Below are 14016 nucleotides of genomic sequence, written 5' to 3' on the forward strand. Positions count from 1 at the left end.
CCATTGGAGAAACGGAGAGTACGTCATGTGGCAGAATGCGCTGGTTTCAACCAAAGCGACAACCGGGTTCTGCCTCAGAGGTTGAAGTCTGGAAGGGCGGGGCTAACGTGGGGTTAGGTCGTTTCTTAAGCGGCCCTTTAATAGTAACAATTATAACGGCAAAAAAATTAATCGCGCTCGACGTGTGCGTTGCCGGAGGCCAGCCAAAAATAAGCAGGGACAAAAATCCAGATTTCTCACGTAGGCGCTTGCACGAGGACAGAGGGGAAAGCGCTCGCACGGGGGGGGGCGGAAAAACCCCCACTTCTGCTTCTTTCCCGCCCCCTTGAAGTTAGAAGCCGATTGGTCGGAGAGCTGCAGTAAGGCGGAAGTACAGCATGATCGACGCGAGGCTGGACCAATGAGGCGGAACGGAGCTAGCTGGCCTCTTCAACCTACCCTTGGGGTTGCCATAACGATTACAGCAGCGATTGCCGGAAGGGGCGGGACAATGGCCGACATCCCTCAGACTGGAGGCGCCGGGCGGATTTCAGGCTTGCCCAGAAGATGCTGTGCGTTGGTCGAAGACGCTGAAGTCCAAGAGCTGTTCCTGGACCTGCGTAGTGGAGTGAAAACTGGACCCCCCTCCTTGCTTCCCTTCGAGCAGCAGGTGAAGGAGGCCTTGTTCCCGCAGGGTTTTGTGTACGGACCGGTTTTAATGACAGGCCTGGTGCCGCGCTAGTTTTACTGTGACTACCTGCATGAATTAAACAGATTGCATGTGGTCTTAATGGTTAATTGCTTTTTAATTATTGCACTCCCCACCCCGGTTTTTAGATGCTCTTATTTTTATCCGTAAGCTGCCTTGAGTTCTGGCCAAGGGAAAAGGTGGGTTATAAATAAATACATAATAATATGAGGTAAAAGGTAAAGGACCCCTGGACGGTTAAGTACAGTCAAAGGCGACACATCTTGCTTTCAGGCCAAGGGAGCCAGCATTTGTCCGCAGAAAGCTCTCCGGGTCATGTGGCCAGCATGACTAAATCGTTTCTGGCGCAATGGGACAGAGCGCATGGAAGCGCCATTTACCTTCCCACCACTGCAGTGCCTATTTATCTACTTGCACTGGCGTGCTTTCGAACTGCTAGGTTGGCAGGAGCTGGGGCAGAGCAATGGGAGCTCATCCCGTTGAATCCGTGGCCCGGATTCAAAACGCTGACCTTCCGATTGGCAAGCCGGAGAGGCTCAGTGGTTTACACCACAGCAAAGAGAGAGTTCCCTGCTCTTTCTAAACTCTGTGATTGTACTCGGTGGAGAAACACTTGTTTTGAGCTTGCAAACTGTCTGAATGAAAGTGCTTTTTTTCTAGAAAAATAGGTGCTCACTGTAAACTTTACTCACTGTAAAGTTGTTGCAGTAAGTGTCACATTTTTTAACAACAGAAAAATGAGGTTCTAGTACTGCGTACCCTTGAGTACCCCTTGGGGGAAAGCACTGTATATTTCAGTGTATTGAACCAAACTTTTTCTACTGCCTAGTGTGTGAAAAGCTCTTTAAAGAACGGTTAAAGGTGTTTATCATAGGAATGTCCTGGCTGCATACAAATGGGTCTGTTCTCCTCAATAGTGTTCACTCGGCCTGTGGATGTTGTTCAGATGTCCATCTTGTAACTGCATAGCTGGGTTATTTGTGCCAAAGGTAGGGTGGAAATGTCCTAGTTCTTCAGAAAGAAAGTTATGCTAAATAATGCACTGTGAAACCCCAGAAGATAGGGGGTAGTTTTAATAATACTTAAAAACTATGATAAAATAACATTAAAAATTCTGCCATATACCCTCTGAAACGCCTTTGCATACTCCCTGGGGGTTCATGTGTCACACTTTGGGAAGTACGGCCCTAAAGTGCTGCACCTCTTCCCAGTCAACCCTTAAGTCCTGAAGAGCAAACAGAGGTGTAACTCCCTGATAGTGCCTGGTTGCTTGTGTAGTTGACGCGGCCAATTTCTAGCCAGTTGCTCATGCAAATTATGAAGTCATAGAACCATAGAGTTGTGGAGTTGGAAGGGACCCCAAGTGTCATCTAGTCCAGTGTTTTTCAACCACTGTTCCGCGGCACACTAGTGTGCCGTGAGATGTTGCCTGGTGTGCCGTGGAAAAAATTGAAAAATTCGAAAGATTTTTTTTAAAAAAAAGTCAAAAAAATTTGAGCGGCTACTCTATGAGGAGGGAAGCCGAGGCGACGAGAAGGCGGCTGCCATTAGGGGGCACTGCCCCACCGGGAAGGAAGCCGGCCGGGTCACAACGCGGGGCGAGCGCAGCTCTGAACAGTCACCACCACGGCCTCGGACGCCGACGCCGCCCTCACGCTCGGCGCTACGAGTAGGCCACGGCTGGTGGCCGGCGGCGGTGGCGCGCGCGAGAAGATGGCGGCAAGAGGCGGCCGGCGGGTGCTGCTGCTGCTCCTTTTCTCACTCTCGCTCCTCTTGCTGGCGGCGCCAGTACTAGCTGAAAAATGATGTGGAGGGAAAGTGTAGCTCGTACAATGTCTGAATGGGTTGGGGAAATTTGGACCGTAGCAACAAAATTAAGTGGACTCCTTTGCAAAAGAATACATATAAAAACAGCCTAACGAACAGTATAAAAAGAATACGTGTAAGCCAGGTTTAGGGGGAGAAAGCAGGTATTTTTGTGTGTGCGCGTGCAGGAATTCAGTGGCAAGTGCTGCTTTCAGCCTTTCTGTAACAGTATTTGTTTATGCTCTTCGTATTTGGTTCATTTTTGTAGGCTAATAAAATGAAATTTTGTTTAAAATGGTAGCAGTAGTGATGGGTAGGGGTGTTATTGGAGTGGTAGGGGTGATTATTGGAGTTGGAAGTTGTCATTGGCAGAATATAGTAAAAATAGGACTGAGGAATAGGAGTAAGGAATAAGAATGCCTTTATGGCACCATCACTGATAAAGTAATTGACTAATAGCAATGGGAATAAGGAATAATGAAAGAAGAAAGGAACAGGAATGTTTTTTGACCATGTTGTTTTCACAAAATAATAACCCCCCCAAAAGCCCTAGTCTTATGAATATTTAAGTCTCACCATTACTATTTCAGTTCAATTCTTTTGTCAAAACCACAGGGCCATAACTCCATTCCTATAGAGTTATGACCCTGTGGTTTTGACAAAAGAATTGAACTGAAATAGTAATGGTGAGACTTAAATATTCATAAGAATAGGGCTTTGGGGGGGGGGTCCTGAGGGGTGAAAGGTGGATTAACAGCACAGCCCTATCTCCTATACCTGTATACCTAGAAGAAAGCCCTGTTGAGTTAAATGGGAGTTGCTCTCAGGGGGACAGCACTGCAGCCTGTGTATGTAAATAAGTATGTAGTAATAATCATATTTTCTGTGGGACTTTGACATGGCAACACAAATATTTGAAATTAATAATGTCTTTATTATATGATTTAGTAACTGCTTAACCTATTTTTTTAGTTGCGGCTATCTGGAGGAGACAAGCGCAGTAAGTACTGAGTGACAGTGAGATACTGCAGTGATGGACAAGTTTTTGAAAAGGAAAGAACTGAACTCTGAACAAAATTTGGAGCCAGATGAGAGCCAAGTATGAGTGGGGATCAAAAAAAAAGCAAAGATGGTTAGCTCAAGCAAATTCTCTGGCACAAGGCAATATAGCGAAAGCTATATTTCATTTGGATTTACTTTCACCGGAGATGCAAACAAACCAACTCCACTGTGCGTGGTGTGTGGTGAAAAGCTAGCTAACAGTGCTATGGTCCCAAGCAAACTTAAACGCCATCTCCAAACGGAACACCCTTCGCTTTAAAACAAGAATGCGGACTATTTTGTTCGCCTGCGTGAAAACACGGAGAAACAGGCAACTTTCATGAGAAAAACCACAAAGGTAAATGAAAGAGCTCTTAAAGCTAGCTATCAAGTTGCTGAACTTATAGCCAAGTCAAAAGAGCCGCACATTGTGGCAGAGACATTAATACTTCCCGCCTGCAAAGCTATTGTAGAGGAGATGCTCGGACCTGAAGCAGCTAAGGAAATAGCCAAAGTCCCTCTCTCAGACAACACAATTTCCAGACGTATTAATGACATGTCTGCAGACATCGAAAGTGTGGTTATGGAAAAGATCCGTATCAGTGAGAAATTTGCATTGCAACTTGACGAGTCTACTGATATCAGTGGACATGCTCAACTCTTGGCCAATGTGCGTTTTGTTGATGGTGATGCAATTAGAGAAAACTTCTTTTTTTGCAAGGCATTGCCAGAAAAAACAACAGGAGAAGAAATTTTTCGGGTCACATCAGAATACCTTGAACAAGGAGGACTTAAGTGGGAAAACTGCACAAGTGTCTGCACCGATGGAGCTGTAGCCATGGTCGGGCGCACCAAAGGCTTTGTAAGCAGAGTGAAGGAAAGAAATCCAGATGTGATTGTTACGCATTGTTTTTTACACCGTGAGGCCCTCGTAGCCAAGACTTTACCAGCAGACCTAGTTCATGTGTTGGATGATGTTGTGCGCATGGTAAACTTTGTAAAGTCACGACCCGTGAAAAGTCGCATATTTGCAGCTTTGTGTGAGGAGGTCCGGTGGTTGTCGCGTGGCAAGGTCTTGGTTCGTGTGTATGAGCTGCGGGAGGAACTTAAAGTGTTTCTGACAAATGAGAGGTCAGATTACGGCGCAAAGCTGCTTGCAAGTGATGAGTGGTGTGCAAGGCTGGCATACCTGGCAGATATATTTCATCATCTGAATGAACTGAACACACGAATGCAAGGCCGAAATGAAAACCTGCTTACAAGCACAGATAAAATAAATGGATTCCGTTCAAAGGTGCAACTCTGGCATCAACACGTGGAAAGTGGCAATCTTGAAATGTTCACACTCACCAAGCAATGGCAAGGTGTTCACACTGCTGCACTGTGTGAGATAATAGTTAAACATTTAAAAACTCTTGAGGAGAAGTTGTCATTTTATTTCTCTTCAGTCTCCACTGAATGCCTTGACTGGGTTAGGGACCCTTATAGCTCAGCATCAGTTGGTGGAAAGGACATGACTTTACAGGAGCAGGAGGAACTAACTGAACTGAGACAAAATCGTGGTTTCAAGCTAAGATTTGCTGATCTACCTTTGGACAGTTTTTGGTTGGATACTGCCAAGGAGTTCCCCCTTCTGGCAAACAAAGCTATTTTGACATTGCTCCCATTTACTGTGTGAGATGAGCTTTTCAAGCATGATTGCTATAAAAACTAAATACAGAGAGAGACTGAGAGCTGTTGACGAAGAGCTACGTGTGTGTCTGTCTTCGATTCCAGCCAGAATATCAGCTTTGTGTTCAGCCAAACAGGCCCAGGTTGCGCACTGAATAAAGTATTTTATAATTTTTCATATTTCTGTTTACTTACTATTTCATAATAAAGTAATTATAAAATACTTTCTTTGTGTTTATTTGATTCCTATTCAAGAGAATTATTTTATATATAGTCAATATAGGCACAGAGTTAATTTTTTAAACATTTTGTAATGGTGGTGTGCCTCGTGATTTTTTTCATGAAACAAGTGTGCCTTTGCCCAAAAAAGGTTGAAAAACTCTGATCTAGTCCAACCTCCTGCAATGCAGGAATCTCAGCTAAAGCATCCATGACAGGTTGCCACCCCAGTGTCATTTGTTCAAATTGAACAATATACATTTTGCAACTCTAGAATTTTGCAGAGATGCTTAATGTTCAGAAATCATCAGTAGATATGTCCTCAGTGGGTAGAATGTTCACCTGTCCTGGTGACTGAATAATCTCTCCTGCTTTGTGATGGTAACACACCTCAGAAGTAAGGGCTTATCTATACTTAACTTTCCTCTGCTATTGCCAGGCACGGTCCATGCATTAAAGCTCCAAGTGCTCCCCCCTCCCTTTTTTCTCTCTCTCTGGAGCTTTCCCTGCGAAAGCCTGCCCTTTAAAGCTCAGTCGGAGCAAATGGCAATCAGTGAAAACACTAAATTGATGTTTGCTCTGGTTGAGCACGAAAAAATGGGTCTTCGCAGGGAATGCTCTGGGGCAAAAAAAAAAAACCACCCCAAACCAAACTGAATAACAGATATGGAGTGGCAGCTGTAGCCAAATTCTGTATTTTCAGTTTTGGAGGCAGAGAGCTGTGGTTAAGCTGCAGTAGAAGCATTCTTGGGAGGCTGTGGCTCCCTTTGGGAACCTGGTGCACAGTCAGCAGGCTTTGTGACCCTGCCACACAGCTGCCTGCTTTCACCAGGCACTACTTGCAAATTGCATAAATTGAATATTACAAAGACACCCAGAGGACTTATCCACACTTCTGCTTGTCCCACTACTTTTCCCCAGGGAAACATGATCTTCAGCACTGAATCAAAACAAACTGCAATTGGTTTCTCCATTGATTGCTACCGGTGTTTGCTCCAATTCAGTGCCAAAGAGCTGCTTTTCTGGGGTAAAGCAGCAGGGAAAAGGCAAAACCGCTTGGATCCATGCCTAGAAAATGAGGGATGAGCAGAAAACTGCTTTCTAGGCATGGAGAACTGGAGGTGTGGATGAACCCTAAGTATCCAGTACTCTTTCCTCCAAAGGAACCACACTGTAGTGCAGGGATAGTGAGCCCGTGGTCCTCCAGATGTTGTTAAATCCAACTCTCATCAACCCTGACCATTGACTATGCTGGCAAAGGCTTGCAGGAACTGGAGTCCAAGCACGTCAAGAATGTTGCAGGTTCCCCAGCTGTACTATAACATGATCCCTGCAACTTCTCGCAGTTTGGTGGTGTGAGTGAGTAACAATACTATACAGCTGGAACAGAGGCAAAATGTTCACTCCAATAAACCACACTGTACTGCAAGCCAGGAGGACTAGTGAACCTTGCACAGAATTCCTGTCTCTCTTGGGTCAGGAAGTTAAGAATAATGAATTAAAATGCAGCTCCTAGTACAAAGGCAACATAGATATGGTTGATTCCTGCCCTAAAATGTTGGTACTCTGCCACTGAAACCATTTTCATAATAAGCAGGCCAAGAAACATAAAGCAAAGTTTAGAAAATTTATTAGTGTGTGTTCTTTTTTCCCTTTGAAATACCAACACAAAGCAGCAGCAACAGATGTATGGAAGTTGCCTTGCTGGAGTCAGATTCAGGCAAGATTTATAAAGAAAGTGCAAGATGAATGCAAAAGATGTGGGTAGGACTTTCCACTTTGCTCAGTCCCTAAAAAAGGGATTCTATGTTAGGAACCAGCCCCCGCACTTGTTTTCTGGGAAAAAGTAACAAGAGGTAGCTGGTTTCTCTGTAGAACATTTTAGTCAGGGATCATTTGTTATTTACATCTTCTCAATGCTCAAACAGTCATGCAGCAGGAAGCCCAGGGCCACAGCTGGATAACAGGATATACAGCTGTTTTGCAGACTCAATGGCAGGAGGGGATCTGAAGGCAAACAGGTCCTTTGCCCCACAGTCAGATTCTCCGAACTTTTACTTACATCTAAACCATGCTTTAGGTCACATACCAAATTAACTCTCTCACTAGGGTTGCTAGTCTACATCTCAAAGATTTCTCCTAAAACACCTTTAAATGTGCAGCTGACAGAGGAGATGAGGCAGCGACAGCTTATCCCCCACCCATTTTCTCCCCAGTGTTTTTTATTCACCCACCTTCTGGGCAGCGCACCTGGGGATTTCGCTTGCTATAGCTAGCAGAGGAAGGAGCATAACATGGGAATGGGCAGCAGAAACGGCCTCTGCCTTTTCTCCCAATTTGTTGATGGGAGGGTGGGGGCCTCAAGGCTGCAACTGAGCAATCCTTACCTGTCCTCCCCAGTGTTGCGAGCAGGAGAGGGGCGAGTTGCCCCAAGTATGAGCTGCCAGCCAGGCTCAAGAAATACTTTTAGTTTCACTTTATCCCTGTAAGCTCCCAAGTCTTGCCTGTTTCTTGACTCTGCTCTCCCCATTTTGCTACTAAAATCAAAGTGCCATTAACCTTAAATCATAAGTTTCCACTGAAAACAATCTTAAACTCTCTCTCTAGCATTGCCTCAGTTCTGTACAGTGGGCCCCCACCTTTCTTTCTCTTCTGGATTTTTGTACCGTCAGCCCAGGAACACAACCGGATAGGAATACTGCCAGGTGCATACGTTTATAATTGCTCTTCATTTCTTATAGGTAAGGTCTCCTGTTAAATGCTCTGAAAGAGAGAGCTGATACTCAGCAACTACCTTTTCCTTCGCTGGAATCAGAGAAGCTACAAATGTGGAACTAATGCCTTCCTCAAAGCTCTTTAAAGGGATCATAACCCCCATCTAACTTGGAATAGGTTCACCATGCTCATCAGGCAACACAGAATCATAGAGTTGGAAGAAAGGCAAAGGTCATCTCATCGAACCCACCCTCAATGAAGTAATAACAACTAAAGAATTCCTGAAAGATAGCCACCCATATCTCTGATGAAGTCTGCCACCTTCCTAGGTAGTCCATTCCACTGTTGAAAACCTCTTACTAGGGCTTTTTTTCAACCGGAACTCAGTTCTAGCACCTCTCAGGTGGGTGCCATTGCCATTCTAAGAGAAGGAGGGAGGCATTCATGGTGAGTTCTGGTACCTCTTTTTCTAGAAAAATAGCATTGCCTCCTCCAATCAGAAAGTTCGTCCTCATGTTTAGTTGGAATCGCCTTTCTTGTAACTTGAATCCATTAGTAAGGGTCCTGTCTTCTGGAGCAGCAGAAAACAAGCTTGCTTCCATGTGACAGCCCTTTAGCTATTTGAAGATGACTACAGTGGTACCTCGACTTATGAAGGTGCTCCATTCCGCGGCGCTCTTCATAAGTCGAAACCTTTGGTTGTCGAAGCGTCCATTTTGTGCATGTGTGATGGGGCAGAGCCTTGCTGCTGCCATCAACATTGCTACTGCTTATCTGGGGTCTAAGGTCCCGCAGCTTCAACCTACTGTAGATGCCGCTGCTGACTTCCTATTGTCTTGGAAGCTGATCATGAAAAGTACAGGTGCACCTTTTTGAGCATAAAAGTATCCCATTAAAACAACAACCACCACCACCCTATCCACATCTGTGTCCCAAGTACAGTCGTACCTTGGAAGCCGAATGGAATCTGTTCCAGAAGTCTGTTTGACTTCCAAAACGTTCAGAAACTAAAGTGCGGCTTCTGATTGGCTGCAGGAAGGAACAATCGATCGTTCGGGAGCCGATTTGTTCTGGAGCCAAGGCATTTGAGATCCAAGGTACGACTGCATTAAAGGTCTGGGGGAACGTGGGTTACTGTTGTGTTCTTGTGGTTACAAAAGTGCCGTCCCTAACATTTGGCGTCCTTCCCTGGTCCTGCCCTTTGGTTGCAAAGCATGGGAGCCAGAGAGGTTCCTGAATATAGCTGCTGCTACTGGTGGTGGGAGGAATTTAGTGCCCTTCATATCTTCTTGCCCGTGATTAGCAGAAGCAGAAATGACTATGAAAAACAAAGATGAAAGCTTTTCTTGCCGCAGATTCTTCCCCCATTAATTGTTTTCAGTGCAACTCTGGTTCCACTGTACATTAGGCTTTAGGCTTGGAACCCTAATGCCCCAGAACTGTACACATTAGAAGATAGTGCTCTGGGAAATCATTTGAAAACAGGTTTTTATTTTTATTACTATGACTACTGGGTGGTGGGTGGGGAGGAAGGTATTCCTGGGCAATCTTTCTACCTGCCGTCCTGCCTCTTCTACATCTTTCAAAGCAATATCCCACGGGGGGGTGGGGAGAGGAAAAATAAGTTCCTACCTCCTTTGTATTACAACTTGCCAATACGTAGAGGTAAGCAAGACAGAAGAGGGCCATGGAAACCAGGGAGCATGGATTCAAGGGTTACTGTTGGGGTGTGTGGGTGTGCATGTGTGTGTCACTTCTTAAGCCACAGTGCTGATGTGACCAGCGCAAACATCTCCCAGCAAGCAGAAATGTGTTCACACAAGAAATCCAGAGACCTCAGGTAAAGAGTGTTGACGACGACAGCAAATAGCCCTTGAAATGTCTTTCTCCATTGTCCACCACCTCAGAGGGGAAAGGGAGAGATTGGGGTTGGGAAGACATTTCAGTTCATCTCCCGATGTCTAGGTCGAGAAGAGAGTGCAGACCAGTCTTATAAGTTAAAAACAAGTCAACGTGCAAAATATACAGACACTTTCCACATAGGTAAAGATAAAGCAGGGCTGGGCTGAAATGCAACCTCTTGGTGCTCCAGCGCCCCCACAGGATGTGGAAGAGAGAGGAATAGAAGAGGGATCAGTGTGGTTCAGTTTTTGCAGCCGGATATCTGGGGTGGAGTAAGAACGTGTCCTCGTGTATCCTCAAACCCCCAGATGCCGGGGTGTCAACAAAAGGGTTTGGAAAACGCCTGGTTGCAATTGCTGAATTTTCTAACACCTCCAGTGTATGACAGATTCTCCCTGAATGCATCATCTCCTGTGCTGAGAGACCGTGGGTGAAGTGGGGTGAAGAGTACCTTCCCCATTTTGCTAACAGGATAGCTGCTCATTCCAGATCTGGCCACACGTCACCGGCAATGAACGTCAATGGGGTTGATTTCCTGCTGGATCGTGGTATGGCTGGCAGAAATACGCAGAACAGGAAACATGCTGGGTGGGGGCAGGGAAGAAGACGACACACATGCAGCGAGAGCAGCAGGCTCCTGGCGAGTAGCCTTGACTCAGAAGCAAGCCCGTTTGAGGTGGCCGTCCCCAGAGACTCCAGCACTTGGGAGACCTATGAAAATCTACCTCAAAAGGGCCATGGCACTTCCCATCCTCCGGCGTCTGGTGGGGGGGGGGACGAGGGACACCTTTGTAAGCAAGTGGGACATGCCTCCTTGGTCCTCCTTGCTGAGGAAGAACTCTGCTCTTCTGGGGATGAGGAGAACAAGGGCCCGCTCACTCCAGCACTCTTTGGCCTTCCTCCGCCCAGCTGCCCACTCCTTGCCCCACAGAGCACTAGAGCAGAGGAGGTACGTCCCCACCTACTGCTGCCTTCAGGACACACTGTCGGGAGGAGCGGTCCTTCTTGAGAGGCAGGTCCTGGCCACTTTGGGGGAGCAGGCTTCATCCGCTTCATCTGGACGTGACCCCCAGGGCCTGCTTCATGTTCTCATACACAACATAGCTGATGCTGACGGCAGGAATGACCTTCATGAAGTTGGGGGCAATGCCGCGGTAGAGGCCCAGCACCCCTTCTCTGGAGAGGATGTGTCTGAAGAGGCCCAGCATGCTCAGCTGCGGGCCACCTTCAATGGTTGCTGCAGAGAGAGGGGAAAGGAGCAGAGAGGTCAGGGCCGTATGTTTGAAAGCTTCTCCCAACAAAGTTCCAGGAGAGGGTCACTTCTGTTTCTGTAAGTGGCCCCAGCTTACAATTAATGTTATAGCTGTTTCAGCATAGGAATGGAATGCGAACGTTCAGTGAGACCCGGCCAAGGAGGTTCCTGCTTCAACAGTGATTGGACGGAACCCATCCCTGCTTGGGCCCACCCAACCTCTGTGTGGGAATGTTCAGAGGCGCAGGAGAGGATATATTATTTAATAATATCCTTCCTAACTTGCGTTAGCAAGTCCCTTTACTTAGCAGAGTGCATTCCCGTTCTAAATGTGCACAGCGGTTAGCTGGTTGCAAGCTTGTATAAGCTTCTCAGTATAGGATTCCTGGTAATCCCCTTTTCTTCCCCCTTAAAAAGAATAGACACGACACAATATTGTGTAAAAAGTATAAAAGATGTTTACTCACACATTCAGTTCACAGATGGATCCCTGAAGGAAGACTTAGGTTACAAAGTATGTACATGTGGAATCTATCCCATATGGATAGCTGTTGCTTCTCTGACGAATGGAGTCAAAGAGAGAGGGGGGGCTGTGTGCCTAGTGCTTTTGTTACCTGCACAGGTAAGGTCATGCCCACCTCTAGTCACATGCAGAGGAAGTTTGCCCCAGCCCAGGAGGAAACAGGAAGTTTTCTACTGGCTGGAGCAAACATCCCCTTTCATGTCCATTCTAGGAATGTTGTATTTGACTGCTCTATATGTATCTTGGTGAGGCCTATCCAACAATCCAGAGCAGAGTTGTCAACTTCAGTGCCGGCTCCAGGTTTCAGAGGCCCTTGGCAAGATGTCCTCCCCTGGATCGAGACCCCACTCCTCCTCACTGACCGTCTTTCACTGCCCTCTTCTTTTGGGCCAAATCCCAAACTGCCCTGAGGGTGAGTGCAAGGCATGTGAACGATGGTGCTGTGTTGCAGGCCTGAGAACCTCTGCCCCCTGGGTTGAATCAGGCTGTGTTCTCTAAGCCACCTGCCCCACACCTCATATCATGGGACATTAGGTGTGGGACAGGAAAAGGTGTAGCTGCAAAGGAGCAACATGTGCTCCTGGTTGTTCCCTGCCATGCAGGGCTTGCTGTCAGTGCTAACAGCAAGCCCTCGTGGGATCAGCTGTGCTTAGGGAGTCCCCAACAAGGAACGCACAGGTAGAGCTGATCACTGCTGAAGGCAGGGCTTGCCGTCAGGAACAATCGCAGACAGCAAGCCCACTTTGGGAGCTCACAGGTGAAGGGGTTCTGTGCAAGCAAACATTTCTCATCTGCAAACCAGCTTGAATTCATGGGAAACTCTTCACCTGAGGCAATGGCGACTTCAGGTGATTGACACGTGAGCAACCTGACCACATGTCAAAGCGGCCCCACGGGACAGACGCACACAAACACACACTGCTGGCCAGATACAATTCCCTTCCTCTACCCTGCCTCCTCGCTTTTGTCAATGCTTGCATGCTCAGCTACTGAAGATGGAGCAACAGCATAGAGGCTTGGGGTGGGGGGGCATTGTCAGCAGTGGTCCCCCTACAGGGGTGTGGGCCTCGGCAGGTGCGCAATGATGGCCACCTCTGATGCTGTCGATCTCCCGCTTGTACTACTGCAATGCGCTCTGCGTGGGTCTGCCTTTGAAGGTGACTCAGAAACCACAATTAATCCAGAATGTGACTGCTAGACTGGTGACTGGGAGCAGCCTCCGGGACCATATAACACCGGTCCCGAAAGGCCTACACTGGCTCCCAGTAAGTTTTCGACCACAATTCAAACTGTTGCCCTAAACGGCCCTGTATACCTGAAGGAGTGTCTCCACCCCCATTGTTCAGCCCAGACACTGAGGTCCAGCTCCAAGGGCCTTCTGGAGGTTCCCTCACTGTGGGAAGTGAGGTTACAGGAACCAGGCAGAGGGCCTTCTCATCCCTGCAGAATGCTGTCGCATGAGGTGTCAAGCAGATAAACTACTATACAACTTTTAGAAGACATCTGCAGGCAGCCCTGTATTGGGATGTCTTTCATGTTTGATGTTTTACTGTGATTTTATAATTTATAATTGGAAGCTGCCCAAAGAGCCTAGTGCTGCCTGATGAGATCAGAGATCAGAGTCTAGCTAAGCCCAATATCTCAGAGTGAAGCCTTGCGGGGGGTGGGGGTGGGGTGCTGGTCTAAACTGAAAACTCATAGCCAGCCCTGAAACCCTGCAAGTATGAGGAGATATTATGTTAACAGGCCATTGTTTCGTAGCCCTTCCAGTCTCTTCCCTCCTCAAAGTTTCTTCCCCACGCTCCTCATGTCCCCCCATCGTTAATGGGGCTTTGCAGTTAGTCCAGCCTCCTGCTCATTATGCCTCAGTCACAGCCACCTTCAGTGCCCTCCTTGGAGGCCAGGCAGTCAGGATGATGCCACAATCTCACCTTGGGCTTGCATCCGGGTCCGCACCAGAGCTAATGGGTAGCTGGCGATCTGGCCGCAGGTGCTGGAGACGGTGCCACAGCCCAAGAGCACCAGAACGCCCGGGTCAGCTGTGTCCTTGCTGTACTTCTGCAGCCAGGTGTTCTTCAGCGTCTGCCGCAAAAGGAAGAGGGGAGGGGGAGTCGGTAACTTGGGAATCCGGCACAGGTGCACCCCAGGGCCCAACACAGATGGGGAGGCAAGCAGCTTTCATGCCGAGCCTGGGAATCT

The 14016-nt window shown here is 47.4% G+C and overlaps 2 protein-coding genes across 3 annotated transcripts in view; one reads left to right on the top strand and one right to left on the bottom strand.

Annotated features, from left to right (window-relative positions):
• The first annotated feature begins 32 nt into the window (after window positions 1-32).
• On the top strand, window positions 33-5429 carry LOC132591257 (zinc finger BED domain-containing protein 5). Of its 2 annotated transcripts, none has more exons than XR_015947166.1 (2): window positions 33-649; window positions 3467-5429. XR_015947166.1 is itself a non-coding variant. In XM_088658331.1 (2 exons), exon 2 carries the CDS (start codon window positions 3876-3878, stop codon window positions 5211-5213), a length of 1338 nt encoding a protein of 445 aa, XP_088514457.1. In that variant the 5' UTR covers window positions 476-867; window positions 3467-3875; the 3' UTR covers window positions 5214-5429. The 2 variants fall into 2 exon arrangements, 1 of the variants encoding a protein (XP_088514457.1); XM_088658331.1 differs by having other exon boundaries at window positions 476-867.
• Window positions 5430-7038: 1609 nt separating this feature from the next.
• Window positions 7039-14016, bottom strand: part of SLC25A23 (solute carrier family 25 member 23) — a 56866-nt gene continuing 49888 nt past the window's right edge. The window contains exons 9-10 of the mRNA XM_035140814.3: window positions 13749-13899; window positions 7039-11279 (exon numbers count right to left, since the gene is read on the bottom strand). Coding sequence (XP_034996705.1) covers window positions 11095-11279; window positions 13749-13899 — 336 coding nt within the window. The 3' untranslated portion in view covers window positions 7039-11094. The remainder of the gene's footprint in view (window positions 11280-13748; window positions 13900-14016) is intronic.

Source organism: Zootoca vivipara, chromosome 15 (genome assembly GCF_965207765.1).
Source record: "Zootoca vivipara chromosome 15, rZooViv2.hap1.1, whole genome shotgun sequence".
NCBI classification, from domain to species: domain Eukaryota; kingdom Metazoa; phylum Chordata; class Lepidosauria; order Squamata; family Lacertidae; genus Zootoca; species Zootoca vivipara.

Coding starts and splice junctions, on each gene's coding strand:
- LOC132591257 (XM_088658331.1), top strand. CDS start 3,876: ATGAGAAAAACCACAAAGGTAAATGAAAGAGCTCTTAAAGCTAGCTAT.